The 24077-nt window shown below is 38.3% G+C and overlaps 1 protein-coding gene across 1 annotated transcript in view; it reads right to left on the minus strand.

Annotated features, from left to right (window-relative positions):
• LOC103210706 (tumor suppressor candidate 3) overlaps positions 1-24077 on the minus strand; it is a 322221-nt gene that overhangs the window by 250958 nt on the left and 47186 nt on the right. The window contains exon 2 of the mRNA XM_007956618.2: positions 4785-4954. Coding sequence (XP_007954809.2) covers positions 4785-4954 — 170 coding nt within the window. The remainder of the gene's footprint in view (positions 1-4784; positions 4955-24077) is intronic.

Below are 24077 nucleotides of genomic sequence, written 5' to 3' on the forward strand. Positions count from 1 at the left end.
TGGGACAGGGGATATTACTGCTGATATCAGATGGACTTTGGCTGAAAGCAAATAATACCAGAAAGAAAGAATACCACAATAAACTTGTGTTTTATTGACTATGCAAAAGCATTTGGTTGTATAGAGCATAACAATTTATGGAAAACATTGAGAAGAATGGGAATTCCAGAACACTTAATTGTGCTCATGTGGAACCTGTATGTAGACCAGGAAGTTGTAATTCAAAAAGAACAAGGGGATATTGCATGGTTTAAAACCAGAAAAGGAGTGCATCAGGGTGCTAGCTTTTCACCTTACTTATTCAATCTGTATGCTGAACAAATAATCTGAGAAGCTGGACCACATGAAACTAAATATGGTACCAGGATTGGAGGAAGACTCATTAACAACCTGCTATATGCAGATGACACAATTTTGCTTGCTAAAAGTGAGGATGACTTGAAGCACTTACTGATGAAGATTAAAAATCTGCAGCATGGACTACACATCAACATAAAGAAAATGAAAGTCCTCACAACTGGACCAATAAGCAGCATCACGATAAATGGAGAAAAGTTTGAGGCTGTCAAAGATTTCATATTACTCAGATCCAAAATCAACACCAATGGAAGCAGCAGTCAAGAAATTAAACAATGTATTACACTGGGCAAATCTGTGAAAAACCTCTTTAACATGCTAAAGAGCAAAGATGTCTCTTTGAAGACTAACATGCTCCTAACCCAAGCCATGGCATTTTCAATTGCCTCATATGCATGTGCAAGTTGGATAACGAATAAGGAAGACCAAGGAAGAGTTGATGCTTTCAAGTTGTGGTGTTGGCGAAGAATACTGAAAGTACCATGAAATGCCAGAAAAACTAACAAATCTGTCCTGAAAGAACTGTACCCAGAATGTTCTTTGGAAAGGAGGATGGCCAGATTTCATCTCATCCACTTTGGTCATGTTGCCAGAAGGGATCATTCCCTGCAGAAGAATATCATGCTTGGGAAAGTAGAGGGTCAGTAAAAAAAGGGAAGGCCCTCAACAAGATGGACTGACACAGTGGCTGCAACAATAGGTTCAGGCATAGCAAGAACTGTGAGGCTGGCACAGGACTGGGCAGTGTTTCATTCTGTTGTACATAGTGTTGCACTGAGTCAGAGCCAAATTGTCAGCACCTAACAACTAACGACAACAACATTGATCCACAGTAATAGCTTACAATATAATATTTGTTCTTAGAATTTTTAGTGAATTCTGGAAGAGGTAAGTGACTTTAAAGAAGAATACAACTAAAATGTATAGCAATTATGGGGAATATTCCCTCCAGGACAATTTGATAAAGGAAGTTTGGAGTTTACCACTTAAAGGAGGTGAGAATTGTACTGAGTACTCTTAATTAACAACTTTAGTTGGCCAGAATTTGATGTTAGCACTGAGAGATGTGAGAATTGAATTCTGAAACTTGTGAAGAAACTGACTTTGGGAAGAAAGAAAGGAATGATTTACTAGGAGTAATTACAAGAAAGCTAATAGCTCATTCACCAGCCTTCCAGGAAATAAAGCAAATGGAAAATCTAAGCATGAGGTAAGTCTAGAAGAAAATTTTACTTTTTGTTAAAGAAAGCAGCAGAAAAGTCTCATAATGAAAACAATGAAGAGTTTTAAGCTATGGTTATGATATTTTCCACAAGCCTACAGAATAATAAAAAATAACATATTACATAAATTGTCCATTACCTTGACACAGAAGAACTCCAAAAACCCCAAAACTAAATCCACTGTCATAGGATTCTATTCTGACTCATAGTGACCTTTTAGGATAGAGTAGAATTGCCTCATAGGGTTTCTAAGGCAGACTGCCTCATCTTTCTCCCACAGAGCAGCTAGTAAGTTTGAACCACAGATCTTTTGGATAATAGCCAAATGCTTTAACCATTATGCCACCAGAACTCCCTCAGAAGGACACAGGAGAATTTAATTGATGTTTGTTGTTGTTGTTGTTGTTGTTAAGAAGGAAGAAAAGAAAAATACGGCAGGTGATGACAACTCCCCTTAGGGCTTAATTTATAATGCAGGAATGTAATACGAATAATTTTTCTCAAAAAAAAAAATTCTGTGAAACTTCTCTCTCCCTTCTCATCTTAGTTATCACCTTGAAATCTCTCTTTGATCTACTCTATGGGTCACAACTACTGAATGGGTCACAGGATGAGGATAGTATTCTTTTTGCTCAGTATCAGTATATTTTAAGGCCACTGCTCACCCACAGTTATTTAACACACTCTACTTTGTAATTTGTGTAAACCTGTAACATAAAGTTATCCTCTTCTAACAACAGGATAGCATCTACCAGGTCACTTAATCTTTTCCTCTCCAGTCACAGTGTTATCCTGAGTAATTTCAACATCCATGTTTAGGTTCTGGACATTATCATAGTCTCAAAGTTCCTCAAGCTTCTCTATTCCATCAACATTCCCCTATACTACACGTCAGCAATTCACTCTTTATTAAATAACTCTTTACATAGCATCCTAATTTTCAGCCCTTCCTACTTTTATATTAAACTTGTTTTTCACTCTTATAAAAATCTAGTTTAACTGGATCTCACCTACTCTAATATCTTCCATGTCTTTCTCTATCTCTCCCAACTTCTCTACCTCACCAGAACAACATGCTTAAATCTGATGCATCAAAAAGATGACTCTTCCCCAAAAACCTATTCATCTTTCATCCCTCCTTCCCTCTTAAAAGACAATGAATGCCAAAAATAGTGTTAATTCTCATCATCTAGTCCATACTCATCATCTCCATCTCTTCATTCTCCACTTACTCTTTTAATCCAGCTGCTAAAAAGGCAAGGAAGCCACATCTTCTGACCTCCTCTAACCCCACAAAAGGAAGGCAGAATCACCATCAATAGCCCAAAGCCTATTCCTGGGAGGCCAGACATGCTGCCTCCCTCCAGCCATTTCACCAACTCTGACACCAACTGTCAGGGTTTGATAATTCACTGCAATGGCCTCACAGAACTCACAGATTATGGGGTTTATTAAGGAAGCACCAGGCTATTATTCAAGTTCAGGAAAAATGCTCAGTCCCTCTCAGCCCGCTGTCTCTCACCCAACAGTCTCTCACAGTCTCTCTCCCAGCAGTGCACATCCCTTGGTGTCTCTCTCAGCAATGCATGTCTCTTGTGTCTCTTTCCCAGCAGCACATGTCTCTCAGGACAGTGTGTCTCTCAGGAGCGTGTCTCTTCTCAGCAGCACATCCCTCTCAGCCACCAGTCAGAGAGAGACTTCTCCCTCTAGGAGGCCTCCTTTTGAGCCTGGCAGAGTGGCTAAACTAACCAGTCATTACATCAGAATTCTAAGCACCTGAGAGAGAGCAAGAACCTCCCAGAACATTGCTTTGTGCCACTCCCAACAGAAATACCCCAGGTGGACAACTTTAGCAATCAGGAGCTCCTCAGTTGCTCATGGCAAATTCCACCTGGAGTTTACAAAGACTTATGGGTAGAAAAGCCACAGTAAGTAATTTACTACACTGCACCAGCACAATGTGAGTTTCTAAATCTAATCTTGAAGATATCCATTCTTTATGCCAATTTTAATTATCCAATTCAATTGTCTCTTATTAGGTCTAATTCTAACTGTGTTCTCTTAAGAATGGGCATAATCAAAAACAAACAAACAAACAAACAAAAAAAAAAACTCACTGCCATGAAGTCAATTTCGACTCACAGCGACCCCCTTTGGGTTTCTGAGATGGTAAATCTTAATGCAAGTAGACTGCCCAGTCTTCCTTTCACAGAGTGGCTGGTAGGTTTGAACTATCATCCTTCTGGTTAGCAGTCAAATGCTTTAGGCACTGTGCCACCAGAGCTCCTTGGACATAATTAAGGACTCCTTTATTCTTACAACTCTCTTTTTCTAGATTTATTTACTAGTTCTTCCCTAATCACTTTTGTTCATTCTCCTCCCTCAAAAATCAATTCAATGGAGAAAGGGCAGCTTTTTCAACAAATTGTGCTAAAGTAATCAGACATTCACTGACAAATAATGAACCTGTACCTAAACCTCATACTTTATTCAAAGATTAAATCAAACTGGATCAATATGTAAAATTTTACATGATATCACTTTTAGGAACAAAAAAGTAGGAGAAAATCTTTCACTTCTAGGATCAGACAAAGAGTTCTGACACCAAACCTAAGAGGTATAAAAATAAAAACTGATACTAGGTAACACCACATTTAAAGTATTTTTTTCTCCAAAAGACCCTGTTAAAAAGATGAAAAGGCAAGCTATAGACTGAGAGAAAATATTTGCAAACAACATACCTGAAAAAGGACTAGTATCTAGAATACATAAAGAAAACTCAGTAGAGAAACTTCCCTAAGTAGAAGTGAGTCCTATGAAACTGTTAAAATAAAAGATATTTAAGAGGGAAGTGTGGTGGGGGCTAGTACATTCCCCATAAGATAAAATACAGTTAGTTACAAGGCACTATCTGAATCACATACAGTACTTTACCTTTATGCAGGAGATTAAGATAACATAAATCAGCTTTCATGACTATATATGAAATTGGTCAATAAATATTTTACATCTCCTCAATAAAAGAATATTAGCTTATCAAAGTCATTTTCTAGAATACACTGATTTTGATCTTATTTTTAAATGCACATAGTTATATACGATTACACACTGAACTGTTTAATTATCTTATACATATGTATCATAAAATAAATATATAAGCCTGGGATAATAATTTCTAAATGTTAAAGAAGGTACATAAATTACCTGCACACAGAACACTGCCGCTGAGGCTGAAGAGCAGTGAACATAACAATCATAGAATAGTTTCGAGGTGGTGCTTTTATAAATTTCCGGAATTTATCACCATTCATTCGGAAGATTGAGCGCCTGGAACTCCATTCCATCAGCTGTTCTACTTTTTCAGCTAAAAGATTCTGAAATTAAACAGAGTTAAAATCTTTTAGCTTGTGTTTCATATAAATAGAATTGCATAATATTATATTTTATCCAAAATTAATTTCTGTTAAAAGTCCACTGTGATGAATATATTCGTTGTTGTCACTAATAAGTACATAAAACATTTCATTGTTAAGTGAGTGACCAAATATGCATTAAAAAATAATCATTTTTTCCTTATAATTTCCAAGGGTTATAAAATAGACATTAGAATTATAATCATTATTTTCAATTCCAGAAAGATGGAATACATGTCCATTTCCCCAGTCTTCCCACTAAGTAAAAAACAAACCCATTGATATCAAGTCAATTCCACTTCACAATGACCCTATAGGACTGAGCAGAACTGCCACATAGAGTTTCCAAGGCTGTATCTTTAAAGAAACAGACTGCCACATCTTTCTCCTGCAGAGTGGCTGGTGGGTTCAAACTGCTGATATTTTGGTTAGCATCCAAGCAATTAACCTCTGAAATTCTGGTTGTTAATATTTTTTTTTTTTTTTTAAAGTGTAGTAATACTGAAAGATGGAGGAAAAGAGGCAAATTTGCTAGAGACTGTGGGAACTAAGAAATGATATGGCAACAAGTTCCTTGGGTTTTCTTTTTGCCAAGTATTTCCCAGACTGTTTGCTGGAGAAGCTGGAAATCCAGGAACACTAACGCAAGCAAAGAGTAAAGCCTGTTCTTTCTACCCGCAGTGTGAGGAAATGGGCAGCAAAGCAAGATTTGGGGGTGGGGTGGGGGTGGAGACTTTTACACAGTAACTGCTCTACTCTACTCAAACATCACAGAAAAAATCACAGCCCTACCACCAAACTCACAAGCAAAGGCTGCATGAGGAGCTTTAACTTCTCTCACCCCTAAATGGGGAGCCAGGACCTTCACCCCCACCACCAGCAGAGACCAAAGATGAAGCTTGGATTTCCACGTTCTCCCACCAACAATAATGAGGCAATACCTCTTCTCCTCACTAGGATGTTGTTGGACAAAAGCCATTGGAGAGTCATGACTCTCACTATCTAGCAGAAAGGAGACCATCCTTTTCATCTTTCCATGTCAGTGGAAGCCACAAGGGAAGCAGTAAGGAGACAACTCTGCCTATAGAGGCTAGGGTTATATTAGATAGAAAATAGTGGGCTGCTGAAGTCCCTGAGTAATACAAATGGTTAACACATTCATCTGTTATCCAAAAAGGTGGAAATTCTAATCCACTCAAAAGGTAACTCAGAAGAAATGCCTGGTAATCTACTTCCAGAAAACATCCTATGGAACACAGTTTTACTCTGACACACATGGGACCATAGGAGTCAGAACACACTTGATGGCAACTGGCAATGGGGCCTAAGAATTTCCACTGCTACCCAGACGTAATGAGGACCCCCTCTCCACTAGATGTCAACAAAAGCCAAATGGAGAACCAGGACTTCCACCTCCACCTGGCAGTAATAAGACTGCCCCTCTTCCCCTGTAGCAGAGAAACCCTCTTAAAACAAAAGTTTAAATGAGATCCAGAGTCTCATAAGACAGTACTCAAAATACATCACTAACCATATGAAGAACCAGGAAAATCTCAAATTGAATGGAAAAATGGGAAAAGACAATCAACAATACCAAGATGAAACAAACCAAATAATAATAATAATAATAATAAAATAGTAACCTATAGCTTTCAAGTTGATTCTGGACCATAGTGGATCTACAGCACAGAGTAAAACTTCCCCCATAAGGTTTCCAAGGCTATAAATCTTTACAGAAGGAGAATGTCACACCTTTCTGCCATGGAGCAGCTGGTAGGTTTGAACTGCCAACCTTTTTGTTAGCAACTAGGTGCTTTAACCATTGCATCACCATTAGAATTATCTGACAAAGATTTTTAAGTAAAACAATAACCTATGGGACTTGTGTAAATCTGTACACATGCACACAGTCTACTTTCTGTCTCCATCAGGAAGAACAATACAGTTATGGAACAAGATCAAGGTCAAGGATCTTACAGGGATATGAAGTTGATCAAGTAGAACTTCTGGTTTCTCACACAGTGGGAAAAATATTTACAATACTTAATCTTACTAAATAGTTGTATTCAAGCCTTTGTATTGTATTCAAACATCTATAAATTAATAAATCAGAAAAATCAAAATAAAAAAGACATGAACAGGCATTTTACAAGAATGTAAACCCAAGGCAAATGAATAAATGAAAAGGTGCTGATCTTCATTAGCTATCAGAAAAATGCAGAGTTAAACTATAAAAGCCATTGTTGTTAAGTCGATTCTGACTCATAATGACCCTAAAGGACAGAGTGGATCTACCTCATAGGGTTTCCAAGACTGTAATCTTTACAGAAGCAGATTGACACATCTTCTTTCACAGAGTGTCTGGTGGGTTTAAACTGTCAACATTTTGATTATCAGCCTAGTACTTAACCACTGTGCTACTAGGGCTCCTTAAAAGTTAAACTATACTGCACCTGTGGTAGTTATGTTAGTGTGTCAACTTGGCTGGGCCTCCTTGAGTGGCTGGGCAGCTAGTGGTAGTTATTCCCCATGATGAGACTAGCAATCAACTCCATAGTGGGATCTACCACAAGCAGTTGAGTAGCTGCCTTTGGGATGTGGTCTGCTTCCTGTATATAAGGAGAAGCTTTGAGAACAGTCTCTAGCCTATGTCATACTTGGATCCTGCATATTGTGATGTCATTGCTCAGCAGCCTGCTATGCTCTGCTGACCTTGAGACTTACAATGAACTTAAGTTAATGGCCTGCCATGTGGTTTGGTAACATCAGGACTGTGCCTTTTTATTTGTCAACCTTGGGGCTTCTCAGCCTCAGCAGCCAGTAGCTGTCTGAGTGAAGAAAGGGCTCTAGCTCCAGTGGGCCAGGAGCAGAAGGCAAAGCTGGACCCCAAGATTGAGCTTTCACCCAGCCCCTAGAGGTTGTCACTTTGAACTTGGACTTAAAGCCTCCAAATTGTAAGAATAAACTCCTGTTTGTTAAGGCCATCCCATTTGTGGTATATTTCTATCAGAGCAGCACTAGGTAACCAAAACAGAAATTAGTATCAAGAGGGTGGGTGCTTCTCTGACAGATACCTAAAATGTGGAAACAGGAGTGGAGTGCATCCTTGACTAAACATGGGCAGAGAGACCCTAGCATAAGGAGGCTTAACTAAGTCAGCTGCTGGCTGATAGGGCTGAATAACCCAAGATCAACAAACAAAATGGCACAGTCCCAAGATTATTAAACAACACAGCAGGTCACTAGTTCAAGTCCAGTAACAGTCCCAAGACTGGCAGGCAACATGGCAGGCTGCTGAATGAAGACTCGGTTACAAGCAGGGTCCAAGAATGCCAGAAGTTCTAGGCTTTTCACAAAGCTGCTTCTTATATACTGGAAGCAGACAACATCCCTAAGGCAGCTACTAAGCTGCTCACAGTAGATGCTACCATGGAGATGATTTCCAGTCTCATCATGGAGAATAACTACTTCTAGCTGCCCAGCCACTTAAAACCAGGCCCAGCCAAATTGATACATAACCTTAACTACGTACTCATATTATGGATGAAGATTAAAGACCTACAGTCTGCAGTAGTGATTACACGTGACATGGGGGAAAAAAAAAAAGTCCTCACAACTGGACCAACAAACAGTATCACAATAAAGGAGAAAATATTGAAGTTGTCAAAGATTTCATTTTACTTGGATCCATAAACAACACTCAGGGAAGCAGGAGTCAACAAATAAGACTTGTTATTGCACTGGGAAAATCTGCTGCAAAAGACCTTTTTAAAGTGTTGAAAAGCAAATATGTCACTTTGAAGACTAAGGTACCCCTAACCCAAACCATGGTATTTCCAGTACCTTCATATGCATGTGAAAGCTGGACAATGAATAAGAAAGAGCAAAGAAGAGTTGACGCCTTTGAACTGTGGTGTTGGTGAAGAATACTGAAAATAACATGGACTGCCAGAAGAACGAACAAATCTGTCCTGGGGAAGTGCAACCAGAATGGTCTTTGGAAACGAGAATGGCCTGACTTTGTCTCACCTACTCTGGTCATGTTGTCAGAAGGGACCATTCCATGGAGAAGGATATCATGCTTGCTAAAGTGGAAGGTCAGCAAACAAGGGGAAGACCTTCAACAAGATGGACTGACACAGTGGCTCAATGAAGGGCTCAAGTATAGCAAGGATGGCGCAGGACCAGGCAGTGTTTTGTTCTGTTATACACAGGGTTGGTATGAGTTGTAGTCAACTTGATGGCACCTAACAATTCATATGATGGAATACTATATAGCCATAAGAATGAATAAACTACATTTACATATAGCAACATTGAGGAACATCACAAATATAATGCTGAGTGCAAGAAACTACATAGAAAATCATGACATATGATTCTGTTTACATAAATAAAGATCAGAAACAGGAACAAGTGAAGCTACTGTGCTAAAAGCAAGGATAACGGTTACTCTGCAGCAGACAAAAGGATGGCTAAGAGGCATAATGACCATGATACAATACATGTGGGCTGGAGTGCTAGTAATATTCTTTTTCTGGCTTGGAGTAGGGAAGGTAATATTCTAGCTTCTGTATAGATTTATCTTACTCTTTGGACCATCCATTTCATCTGACAAAGTTTTAGAAGTATCAACTCTATAAAGATGTATTCCCACAGCAAAGAAACCTCTGCCTATGCAAAACCAGGCAAGCATCAGTGTGGTCAGGACAGAGATACCTCAACTGTGCCACTTAAACAACCTCTACTCTACAATTTAGGGAGAAATGTAATCTCACTTGTTTCCAACCTCGAATTAAAAATTGAGAATGGCTCCCAATGAATCAGTCACAGAGCATAAGCATGTCTAGAAGAAGGTGAGAGGAAGGCAGTCATCTTACCCTGCATTAGAGTAAAAGATTTGAAGTGTTTTAAACACTGACCTGAGTCAAAGAAAAAGGCAAAAGAAAAGAGATGGAAGTGAGGGAGACAGAGTAATCTGGCCAAAGAGCAGAAAGTGAAAATTAGTGATTTAGCAGATAGAGACCATTCAGGAAAGGACAGAGATGACATAATAACTGAAAAAGAAAAATTGTGGTTAATTATTGGAATAGTTGTCAGTCAGAAAACAAGCAAGCAAACAAGGAACTTAATTTTTCTTCAGCAAAAAGTATTCAACTGAAATTATTCCTAACATTAATATAAACTAATACTTGTATTTGACATATTTAACTGTTAGAGTATTGATTCTGACTTCAAACATACCACTGTTTTGGTCACCTCTTGTGCTGCTCTAAGAGCTCTGGTAGCATAGCACCTAAGGCACTTGAGTGCTAACCAGAAGCCTGGCAGTTCAAACCCAACAGCCACTTCTCAGAAGGAAAATTGGGCAATCTACTTCTGTAGTGATACCACTTCTGGAACCCAAGGAGGTGTCACTATGAGTCGGATCTGACTCAATGGCAGAGTTTGTTTTTTAGTTTAGTGCTACTCTAACAGAAAACAGCACAAATGGGTGGTTTTAACAAACAGGAGTTTATTCTCTTACAGTTTTGGAGGCTAGAAGTCAAGTTCAAAGTGCCAAGCTCTAGGGGCTGCAGGAAAGTCCCTCGACCTCAGGATTCAGCTCTGCCTCTTACTTCCAGCCCACTGAAGCTGGAGGCTTTCTTCACTCAGGTAGCTGCTGGCTGCTCAAGCTGACAAATCCATGGTTGACAAGTAAAATGCCACAATCCCAAGATTACCAAACCATATGACAGACCACTGATTCCAGTCCATTAAGAGTCCCAAGATCTGCAGACAACATGGCAGGCTACTGAACAACAGCTCAGCTACATGTAGGATTCAAGGGTGCCTAAAGCTACAGACCATTCCTAAAGCTTTGCCTTATATACCGGGAGCAGACCACATCCCTAAGGCAGCTACTAAGCTGCTCACTACAGATTCCACCATGGAGTTGATTACCACTCTCATCATGGGAAATAACTACATCCATCCAACTGCCTAGCCACTCAAAACCAGGCCCAGCCAAGTTGGCACATAATCTTAACTACCACAACCATGAATATATTTGTTATACAAAGTGAAATAATAATCTTATTAAACTGAAAGTAAAATCAATAAAATTTACTATAAAATATACCCAAAATTGTTGAAAACAATGTACAAGCATTTTCATTAAGTTTTCTTTGTTTTATTTCTGAGAAGTGAGGTTATTTCCCATATTCTTTATTAGTGTTCACTTTACATTAAACTGTTATATATTCAATACCCCCCAAAAAAAATATTTAACAGGACTTATTTAATACTCTTTGTTTACCTTAACACTCAGTAATCCAAATTCAGTATCTATAGCCACTTCTAAGCCCTGAAAAAAATTTATATAAGAGAAACATCACATAAATAAAACATTTTATTTATAGGAATTGTGACTCTATGTAAAGATACAACCTCCAGACTGGAAATCAAGCAGTGGAATCTATTAATCAGTACAGTACTAACTGGTCTATCAAACAGGTACTTATCTAAGATTGCAGTGTACTGAATTGCCTGGCATGACCCTTCTAGCCATGGTTTTTGTGACTCCCACCAGAAGACTAGGTTGTTGTTGTTGTTGTTGTTATGTGCCGTCGAGTCAGCCCTGACTCATAGCGACCCCTCCTTGGGTTTCCGAGGCAGTATCACAACGGAAGTAGGATTGCCCAACCTTCCTTCCGAGGAGTGGCTGGTGGGTTTGAACCGCCAGCCTTCTGGTGAGCAAGCAAGTGTCTTAGCCACTATGCTACCAGAGCTCCCAGAAGACTAGGTAGGACTATGCAAATGTGAAGTTCTTATGGCCCAAAAAGAGGATTGGATAGCTGCTAATAATGTACATATGGGACACAGCACTCTTGTGTGGTTGTATGGAACTTTAATGTGGGGAATGGTCAGTTTTGCCATGCCACTAGGGTCAAAACGAGTCATCTTAGAGGCAGAAAGGTATATCGTCCTACCACCAAGAAAGAAGAGCCAGGAGTGGAGCACATCCTTTGGACTCTAAATTCCTGTACTAAGCCTGCTCATTCCAGAAGACAGAGAGCTGTGACACCAGAGACAGCACGAAGCAGTGGCAGAGAAACAGTGGCAGCAGAAGCAGCAGAACCAAGAGACTGGAACAAGACCGACCAGTGGTCTTCCCAACTCATGAAGCAAGAACGTTGAATGCCTTTGGGCAGAAAGCTTGATGCCAAAGTAGGATGCTCTTTGGGCACCTACAGCAGAACTACAAAAGCTTTATAACACTTGCCTGAGCTGGGCAGAGGCCAAGGGTCACAGGGCTGGAGGCTGAGGACCAGAGATTAGGTGTGCCCACAGGCACAGTTGAGGAGAAGCTATCCTGATAGAACAACTGTATCCTGAGAGTTCCTAATCCTGAATTTTAACCTGTTACTTCTCTAATAAATCCATAATCATAAGTATTGTCTGTGAGGTCTATATGGCCATTTCAATGAATTATCAAACTTAGGAGAAAAGTAGAGAGTGTTGTGGCAGGGACATAGTGTTAGATTTGGTAAAAAGAGTCGGATGGTATAGGCATGGCTGATCTCTCCCTCATAAGAATCAGGCTTGGGTTGTTGATCTTGATCCTGCTTCCCTCTTGTGAAGTTAGAGAAGGTCAGGTGCAGCTGCCCTGATTTTTTTGCAATATTTTATTCAGTACGATATTTTAGTATACCTTTCTTATTATGCACACATATACAGTTTCCTTTTACTATTCTCTGAATTTCTACAATAATCTTACTGTATTTTATCTTGTTTAAATAATCACATAATTATATCAATAGGAATTTATCAAAGTAGGAAATAACTGTGAAGGGATAAAGATTTTACCCTGCTGGCAAGCTATTAGAAGCTCTGGTGGTGCCATGGCTAAGGCATTTGGCTGCTAACCAAAAAGGTCAGTGGTTTGAACCCACCAGCCACTCCATGGGAGAAAGATGAGGCAGTCTGCTCCCATAAAGATTTACAGCCTTGAAAATTCCATGGCATTGCTATGAGTTGTAATGAACTCAATGGCAGTGGGTTTGGTTTGGAAGCAAGCTATTAAGTAAGTCAACAAAAATTTCATAGATTCTGGCACAAATGATACTCCTGAGTCAATGTGAATCTTGAATAAAAAAAAATATAAAGGGCAATTAAAGCTTCTAGAAACCAAAATATTAGCAATTAAGCACTAAACCACCTCATTTACTTTACAGACTGATCAAGAAGTTAATTCAATCAATTAAGAACTCTGCGAGTCATGTTATCTCTTCAGGAAATGTAATCTACACAGCGCCAGAAAATTTCCACCTATTATTATGTTCAAGGGTGAAAAGGTGAGAGGTTTAAAATATATTAAATAAATCACACAAAAAGTTCTTTGATGTAGTGCAATTTCCATAAAGGACAATAATAACACAATTCCATTAAAAATAGTATCTAAACGAATAAAATATTAAGGAATAAATTTAACCAAGAAGGTTAAAGATTCATGAGCTGAAAACAACAAAACATTGCTGAAAGAAATTAAAAACCTAAATAAATGAAAAACATTCATGTCCATATATAGGAAGACTTAATGATACTGTTAAGGAATATTATCCAAGCAATCTAAAGATCCAATGCAATCTCTGTAAAAATTCCTACAGCCTTTTTATACAAATGAAAAACCTGATCTTCAAGTCCATATTAAATTGTTTAAGGAACCTCAAACAACCAAAACAATCTTGGAAAAAAAAAAAAAAAAAAGAACAAATGTTGGAAAAGCACACTTCTTGATTTCAAAACTTCATGCAGATACAGTAATCAAACACAATGGTACTTACATAAATATAAGACATACAGGCCAATGTAATAGAATTGAGAGTCCAAAAATAAACTTATGTATGTCAACTGATTTTAGACAAGTGTGTCAAAACCATTCAATGAGGCAAGAATATTCTCATTCAAAAGCAGTGCTGATATACTTATCCACACGCAAAGGAATAAAATTGGAATCCTAACTTACACAACATAGAAAAATTAACTCAAAATAGGTCAACAATCTATGTAGAAGAGTGAAACTATATAAAACTCTTAGAAGAAAACATACGTAACAACCTTTATCTTTGGATTTGAAAAGAGATTCTTAGATATGACACCAAAACACAGCAATAAAAAAAAGCATATTAGACTTTACATTCGACTTTACAAAATTAAAAATTTTGTGCATCAAAGGACTTATGCAACAAAGTAAAGAGACAACCTCCAGAATGAGAAAAAATTATGTATCTGGTAAAGGTATTTCATCATCAGGTTCTGTCAGATGGGTTCTCACTCAGCAACTCTATGTACAACAGAATGGAACATTTTTGCCTGTGCCATCCTCACAATTGCTGCTATGTTTGAGCATATAGTTCAGACACTATGTAAATTCATCCCACTGAGGGTCTTCCACTGGATAGTAGTAAGAGTGTAGTATCCAGAATACATAAAGAACTCTTAAAAATGAACAACAAAAAGAGAAACCACCCAATTAAAAACTGGCCAATGTATGTGAATAAACATTTCTCTAAAAAAGATATACAAGTGCCTGACAGGAGAATGAAAGGATGCTCAACTTCATCAGTCATTCAAAGGACAAAACCAAACCAGTTGTCATGGAGTCATTCTGACTCATGGTGACCCCATGTGCTGCAAAGTAGAACTGTACTCATAGTGTTTTGATGGCTGAGACTTTGCATAAGCAAATCATCAGGTCTTACTCTCAAGGTGCCACTGGGTGTGGCCTTAGGATTACTGGCCAAGTATACTTAACTATGTGTACCATCAGAGACTCCTACTTAATGCTACAAGCAGATAAATCCTTCAAAGGTGTAGATGAAAGAAGAAGGGAACTTTCAGATTGAGATTATGAACTGTACAATGACTGAGATTTTAACAGCTGACCTACAGAATATTTTTAAGTACAATACCCAACTGTCAACAGACAACAGGATCAGAATGAGGATCCTGATATTTTCTCTGAAGGATCAAAATATGAATTCATTTTAATAAGGAAGGGTAATACAATGAACTAAGTGAGCATTTCATTTTTATTCTACCACTACATTAGTTTCCTTCATTATCTTTCTCAAAATATTTCATATTGGTGTATTGGATATTTATTACGGTATAAATAAATATCTCATTTTCAAACAGGTACCAGATACAAAGAATCACACCAGCTGTAACAGCAGACAGGAAAATCTACTTGCAGCTACATATAGCAATCTGGCCTTACTCCCTTGGGAGCCTGGATCCAGGCAAGATGGCCATCAGAAGTGTAAACAAGCGTACAGGGACCCTTCTATAACAACACATTATATCATAAAGTAATCTACACTGCTCAATGTATAAAACTCCACTGTTTAGGACAACATATTATGTGTTACAACTAAAGAAAAATTTTACAAGAATATAGAAAAGCAGAAACATTATTCATAAATGGCAAAAGTGAGAGAAAATTTTTTCACCGAGTTTATTCTTACAAATAAATAATAGAATCAGTGATAGCTAAATTATTAAAACCAAGAAAAATTAAATAGAATCCAACAGATAAAAGGCCAAAAGAAAACCTTTAAATATACTTTAAGTGTTTACCAATATATTTTGATCAACGAAAATGGATCTGGTCTACCAAGTAACTTTCAAAGGGCAAAAAAAAGTCAAGTTTTCAAAAACAAAAGATTTCCTTTGGTTATTTTGTTTCAATGATACATTATTAAAAATTATCACAGCTACATACTGACTGAAATCTGTACTACTGACCTCTATTTAGTGGTCACCAAAATCTATTAAAAAAAGAAAAAACAAACTTACGTGGGGCTTTATGTAGAAGAAACTGAGTAATATAAGAGACAATATCCTAACCTCATGTTCCCCTCCCAAGAAAATGAGATGCCCCTACTGTTCCATTTACCCCCATAATACCACTTATCATATTTTATTTAGAGTCCATGGGTAGTACAAATGGTTAACAAGATTGGCTGCTAACCAAAAGACTGGAAGTTCAGGACCTCTCAGAGGTGCCTCGAAAGAAAACGCTTGGTGATTTAGTTCTGAAAAATCAGCCACTGAAAACCCTACGGAGCACAGTTCTACTCTACAACACATGGGGTCGCCATTAGTCAGAATCAACTCAACAACAACTAGTATTTTATTTGTTTTAGTTTCTTAGGGGTGCCATAACAAAATATCACAAAATAGGGGGTATCAACAAGGCCATGGAAGTTCTAAGAGATGATCCTTTCTTGTCTCCCCAACTTCCAGGTACAAAAAAAAAAAAAAAAAAAAAACCCTCAGTATCATCAAGTTGGATCCAACCCATAGAGACCCCACCTCGGGTTTCTGAGGCAGTATCACTACTAGATTGCCCAACCTTCCTTCTGAGGAGTGGCCATTGGGTTTGAACTGCTAGGCTTCTGGTTAGCAGTCAAATGCCTTAGGCACTACACCACAAGAGCTCCAACTTCCAGGTAGCTCCACGTATTTCTTAGCTTCCATCTGAAGCATAACTCCCTCTCTACCTCAGTCAGCACAAAGCTGTCTTTCCCTCTTTCTTTGTCTCTTCTTCCTATTATTAAACATACAACTCAGATTGGACTAGGACCCACCCTACTCCACTAACACCACATGTTAAACTTAACTGATAACATCTTCAAAGATGATATTTCTGAACAGGGTCACTTGAACAGGTAACAGCATTAGGACTTGAAGATATCTTTAAGGGAACAAAATTCAATCCATAAAAATATTGAAATTTATTGTTTAAAAAAGTGCAAAAATAATGTAAAGTAACAAAGCAAAAAAAAAAAAAACATTAAGCAATTCAATACAAACACATGATCATGGAGGAGGAAGAAAACTACTTGAGGATAAAATATGACCAAGAGATGAATCAAAACAAAGAATTCATCACCCTCTTCCAAGAAATACTCTTTGATGATCACTGGGTTGGGTGGGGAAAGTACTGTAAACCATAATTAGACAGTAGATACATATTAATTGGGTGAAGGGGAAAATAAATAAATAAAAATAATAAAAAAAAATTAAAGACTCAGGAAAGCAGATGCTGTGGATCAAATCAAATTCAACCAAAGGATGAATTAAAATAAAGAACTCAGGAAAACAGAAGTTATGCTAAAAGACTACAGGGTGAGTACAACATTTAATTTATTAAGGGTGACTAAGGAGCTCTGGTAGCATAGTGGCTAAGGCACTTGACTGCTAACCAGAAGGCTGGCAGTTCAAACCCACCAGCCACTCCTCGGAAGGAAGGTTGGGCATTCCTACTTCTGTAGTGATACTGCCTCGGAAACCCAAGGAGGAGTCGCTATGAGTTGGGGCCAACTTGATGGCAAACAACAACAACATATTTTAATATAAAACCATGACTAAATAATCCTAGTAATTATGGTTATAGGTAAGTCTGACTATACTGGTTAGCCTATTAACTTCCTAATGTCTTTCTGTCTCTTCATATTTACTGATAACAATCCTTTTCTCTCTAAAGGAGCTCTGGTGGTGTAGCGGTTACAGTATTTGTCTCCTAATCAAAAGGTCAGTGGCTTGAACCCACCAGCCACTTCCCAGAAGAAAGATGGGGCAATTTACTTCCACAAAGATTTATAACCTTGGAAATCCAATGAGGGTCACTATGAGTCAGAATTGACTCAATGGCAGTGAAGTTGATTTGTTTTCTTTTTTCTTTTTAAAAAAATGGATGTTATATGGTACTTCACTACTCATCTGTCAGTTTGACGTACTGTGATGGCTTTCATTTTGCTGTGATGCTAAAAGCTAATCCCCTGGTATTTCCAATACCACCAGGGTACCAAGATGAACAGGTTTCAGCAGTCTTCCAGACTAAAACAAAATAGAAAGATATGGTTATCTACTTCTAAAAAAAACCAACCACTGAAAACCTTATGAATAGTGGTAGAACATGATCTGATATAGTGCCAGAAGATGAGTCCCTTAGGTTAGAAAGCACTCAACATAGAACTGGGGAAGAGCTGCTTCTTAAGTCAACCTTAATGATATGGATACAGTAAAGCTTTCCAGACCTTCATTTGCTGGTGCAGCACAAAACGAAAGGAGAAGAAACAGCTGCAAACATCTATTAACAATCAGAATGTGGACTGTACAAAGTATGAATCTAGAAAAATTGGAAGTTGTCAAAAATGAAAAGGAATGCAGAAAGATTGATATCCTAGGTATTAGTGAGCTGAAATGGACTGGTATTTCATCCATGAAATAACATGATCAACTATGTCAGAAATTTCAAATTGAAGAGAAACAGTGTTGCATTTATCATGAAAAAAAAATTTCAAGATCTATCCTGAAAGACAATGCTAACACTGATATGCCCATATGTCCCCATGACCAGTTAATACTACTATTAATCAAATTTATGCATCAACCATTAAAGCCAAACATGAAGAAATTGACGATTTTTAAGAATTTCTACTGTCTAAAACTGATCAAACATGCAAACAAAATGCACTCATGATTACTAGCAATTGGAATGTTAAAGTTGGTAATAAAGAAGAAAGATCAGTAGTTGGAAAATATGGCCTTGGTTATAGAAATGACACAAGAGATTGCTTGATAAAACTTGGCAAGACCAATGACTTATTCATTGCAATTACCTTTTTTTCAACAACAAAAATGGTGACTATACATGGGAACCTCACTGATGGAACAAACAGGAAGCCAATTGACTACATCTGTACAAAGAGAGGATGGAGAAGGTCAATATCATCTATCAGAACAAGCCCAGGATTAACACTGGAACAGAATGTCAACTGCTCTTACTCAAGTTTAAATTGAACCTGAAAAAAATTAAAACAAGTCCACAAGCACAAAAATTTGTTTTGTTGTTTTGTACATAAGATTGTTATGAGCAGGAATCGACTCAATGGCACCTAACAAAAAGAACAACATATAGTTAACTCAAAATTTGCAGTACTTGGGGAGTTCCAGTAAGATGGCAGAAAGACTGCACAGACCATGTTCACTAGATAAAAGGGGAAGCAATTACCAAAGATACAGAAGATAATCCTGGACCCCTGAGCTTTGAAGGAAAGGATATAGAAGTGGACTAAACTTCAACTAGCAGAAGAATTTGCATGGAAACACCAAAAAAGGAGACATACGGACCTGCGGTCTGGCAGCGATCCTGATGGCACAGCACAGACAGCTTGGATATTGCCGAGTGGTGGTAGGACCTAAGAATTAACCTAAAAATCAGCCTTGCTAGCTAGGGACTACACGGAGGAGTGCTCTGGTGGCTGCGGAATAAAAGGGGAAGCAGTGGAGATGAAGGCATGCTGAACTGTGGATTTTTACCTGACCAGAGGGTGTAGCCATTTTGAATGTTTACAAGTGGTTTGACCATTTTGGATATTTAAACCAATAGCATTCTCCCAGATTCCAGGTACTTAAGAACAGGATCCACTTGCCGGGAACCGCAAGGACATTCCAGACACAGACAAGGGGAAGGGTGCAACATTCCCTTTGTTACTCTTATATCCCACACCCTCTTGGTAAACAGAGGTGCAGCCATCCCACACTCCCATTCACCTTCTGGGCCAGCAGGAATCCCATCCCAGTCTGTGTGCTTGAACGAAGCCTGGGTATCCTACCCGGCCCTGCCCTGGTTTTTTTTTTTCTTTTTTTCTGTTTTTTAGTTTGTTTTTGTCTGTTTTAAAACTGTTATTATTATAATTGCTTTTGTTCTTTTTACTACTATTCTTTATTCTTCCCCTCCCAGGTTCTAGTTTTCAGCTTTTTTTCTTTTTCCTATTCCTGGTTGCAATTTTTTTTTTTTTTTTTTCCCTCATGCTTAACCCCATTCCTTGCTTTTCTTTTTGCATTCTTCCCATTTTTTTCCTTCATTATTCTCCTTCTCTACTTTTTCTCTCTAATTGCCCAATCCCCAGATACTGATTTTTTTTTTCTTTTCCCTTTTTCTTTTTTTGTGGTTACTATTCCTGAATGATTACAGAGTCTGTGTTTTGTCCATTTGCTTTTACTTTTTTGATTGTTATTCAATTGATATTTTTGTCTAAATGAGTGGAAGATAGCAACAGTCCCCATATGGCACAACTACAACCACAACACCTGCAGGTTCACTTACTGAGAGTCACTGCCCCCTTCCCCACCAACAGGCCAATGACAAACAACCACCAAGAAGAGCCTGATTCACCATTGACTGCTCTTCACAGTTAACAGAGAACTAAATACAACAACACAACGATGTGTCAGAGACAACAGAACATCACAGGCCACAAAAAGAAGCAAGATAAAGTGGAAGAAACAAGGGAGCAGGATACAGACCCAGAACACATTCCTGAGGAAGTAGCAGCATTGGAACTCTCTGATAAGGAATGCAAAATAATTATATTTAGGTATCTCCAAAGGATTGAGAGACAGACCAAAGAAAACACAGACAAAACCCTAGAAGAATATTGGAAGAAAATACAAGAACAAAATAACAAAATAAATGAAAAATTAGAAATGATTCTAAATCTACAGATAGAAATCCAGAAGATTAATAATAAATTATCAAAATTAGATAACACATTGAAAGGGCAAAAGAGTAGAATTGATGCAATGGAAGACAGAATTATTGAGATTGAAGACAAATCCCTAAATATTTCTTAGGAAAGGGATCAATCAGAAAAAAAGATCAAAACAAAATGAAGAAAGCTTAAGGTTCATGTGGGATACCATCAAAAGGAATAAACTATGTGTCATTGGAATTCCAGAACAGCAAGAGAAAAATAAAACCACTGAGCAAATTGTCCAAGATTTGTTGGAAGAGAACTTCCCTGATATGATGAAAGATGAGACTATATCCATTCAAGAGGTCCAATGAACCCCAAACATGATAGACCCCCAAAAGAAAATCACCAAGACATATCATCATCAAACTCATCAAAACCAAACACAAAGAAAGAATCCTGAAAGCAGCATGAGAAAACAAAAAGTTACTTACAAAGGACAACCAGTAAGAACAAGCTCTGATTTCTCAGTAGAAACCATGCAAGCAAGAAAGCAATGGGATGGCATATATAAAACCCTGAAAGAGAAAAATATTCAACCAAGAATTATATACTCAGCAAAATTGTCCCTCAAATATGATGGTGATTTCCAGATAAACAGAAACTAAGGGAATTTGTTAAACCAGACCAACCTTACAAGAGGTACTAAAGGGAGTCCTTTGAACAGAGAACCAAAAATAGCAAACAACAACCAACCATTAATACATAAGATGACATAACCCAGAAACAACAGCTATGGACATATCCAAAGTAAAATGAGCTTACAAGATTCTAAACAGGGAATCAGAGACAACAATTGGCAAATAAGGACAACTACAAACCAAAAAGAGGGAAAATACCGTGTAGTTACAGAACTTCTAAATGGTGAGGAAGTCAAGAGAGTTGCAAGATAGAATGGACTCTTCTAAACTCAGGGAGAAAATTATAAATCACAGGATAACCTGTTCTTAGGAGGCCAGACATGCTGCCACCCTCCAGCCTTCTTACCATCCTTGACACCAACCGTTCCTCCTGCATCACCCACCGCCTTTCTGATGGGTTTGATAGTTCACTGCAGTGGCCACACAGAACTCACAGATTATGGGGTTCATTAGGGAAGCAACAGGTTACAATTCAATTTCAGGAACATGCTCAGTCTCTCTCAGCCAGTCATCTTTCAGCCGGCCGTCTCTCTTAGTCTCTCAGTAGTACATCTATCTCTCTCAGCACATTTCCCTCAGCAGCACATCTTTCTCAGCCAGCAGTCAGAGAGATCCTCTCTGCCTCTAGGAGTGCTCATTTTGGGCCTGGAAGAATGGCAAAACTAACCAATCCCAACGTCAGAATTCTACACACCTGATAGAGAATTTCCCAGAAGATTGCTTTGTTTTGCTCCAGGTAGATGACTTTAACAAGCAGATACTCAGTTACTTGTGACAAAGTGGGAGTTACAAATTCTACTGCTAGAAAAGCCATATCATGTAATTTACTACACTGCAAATAAAATGTCTCGTTTCTGGACTGCTACTTCCATTGGTGTTGATTGGGGATCCAAGTAATATGAAATCTTTAACAACTTCAATCTTTTCTGTTTATCATGATGTTGCTTTTATTGGTCCAGGTGTGAGGACTTTTTTCTTTATGTTGAAGTAATGAGCCCTGGTGGTGTAGTGCCTAAGATACTTGACTGCTAACCAGAAGGTTGGCAATTCAAACCCACCAGCCACTCCATGAGAGGAAGACCGGGCAATCTACTTCCATAAGGATTTGCCATACTTCAGAAACCCAAAGGGGCTGCTGTGAGTCAGAATCAACTTGATGGCAGTCAGTTTTTTTGAGTTTGATTATGTTGAGGTGTAATCCATACTGCAGACTATAGTCTTTAATCTTCATCAGTAAGCGTGTCAAGTCATCTTCTCTTTCAATAACCAAGTTTTTGTTGTCTGCATATTGCAGGCTGTTAATAATCCTTCCTCCAATCCTGATGGTGCAGTCTTCTTCATATAGTCCAGCTTCTCAGGTAATTTGCTTAGCATACAGATTGAGTAAGTATGGTAAAAGAATACAACTTTGATGCACTCACTTCCTGGTTTTAAACCATGCAGTATGCCCCTTTCTGTTCAAACAACAGTCTCCTGGTCTATGCACAGGTTCCTCATAAGCACAATTAAGTCTTCTGGAATTCTCATTCTTCTCAATGTTATCCTTAATTTGTTATGCTCCACAGTTGAATGCTTTTGCTTGAGCGCTAGACCAACAAACACAGTGGATCAAACCACTGTGGAAAGAGAGAGCACCCAGTCTGAACTGATGGCACACCTGCTGAGAGATACTTGTTGACGTCTGGTCTATGGCATGCTCACTCAGGGACAAAGAAATGGTCATGGCTAATTTGGGAAGGTTAGCAGGTCTCCTTGTAGACATAAATTGGCACCACCTCTACGATGCTAAATGTAGTACTCGTAACAGTGGAGGGGACTGACTGGTTTACCACAAATATATCCTGGTTGTTTACTATGTGCTTTCTATAAGTAATATGTTCTGGTTTGGCCATTGTCTATCTTATATAAATTATAACAATTTCCAATTTTCTACTGGCTAAGTGTCTTGTGTGGACAACCCAACTGGAACAAAGTCAAATTCTCATCCCAGCAGTCTTATCACTACTCATAATCTTGAGACAACAGTTCACATATAACTATGTATGTTGACTCAAGAATAAATAGTGCATTTCACTATTTACAATAGCCAAAAGATGGAAACAACCTAGGTGCCCATCAACTGAGGAATGGATATCCAAACTATGGTATATACACACAATGGAATACTATGCAACCCTGAAGAATAAGGTAGAATCTGCAAAACACCACACAACATGGATGGACTTGGAGGACATTATGCTGAGTGAAATAAGACAATCACAAAAGGACAAATATTGTATTAGTCTGTTATTGCAAAAGTCAAGGAATCATTTATCTATAGAAGGACATTTTCTTTGTTGGTTACCAGGGATGGGAGGGGAGGGAAGGAAAGGCTGTTAGATAGATAGAGATAAGTATTGATTTGGGTGAAGAGAAGGGCAATGTACCAAATGTGAGTGACCAATATAGTAGCATTGAGGAAGAGAAAGACATAGAGAGGTACGTGGGAAGTACAGACAACAAAGATGAACCCTTTTGCACATATAGTATGGCGTGATCAGTGAAGGCAAACATGGGTATGTGGGTGGATAGATGGGAGGTCAAGCTGAACTATTAGATATGTCTATGAAGTGCGGAGTGTACCCAAGAACATGTATAGGGTTGGCAGACAATGGTCCTATAACTTTATGTGTAGGATCTGAATCCCCAGGTGTATAGTGGAGCTGACAAGGGGCAAGATTATAGTTACTGCTTGGTCACAGCCACCTACCCAGAGGGACTGAGTAGTTGAACCTGTGGGCTCAGGACCATAGTCACAGGGAACATCAACCTCAATTGGCATAACATACTACACAAAACACTGTTCTACCTCCTACT

Source organism: Orycteropus afer, unplaced genomic scaffold (assembly GCF_000298275.1).
Source record: "Orycteropus afer afer isolate SDZICR_OR568_19922 unplaced genomic scaffold, OryAfe1.0 scaffold00640, whole genome shotgun sequence".
In the NCBI taxonomy this organism is placed as follows: Eukaryota; Metazoa; Chordata; class Mammalia; order Tubulidentata; family Orycteropodidae; genus Orycteropus; species Orycteropus afer.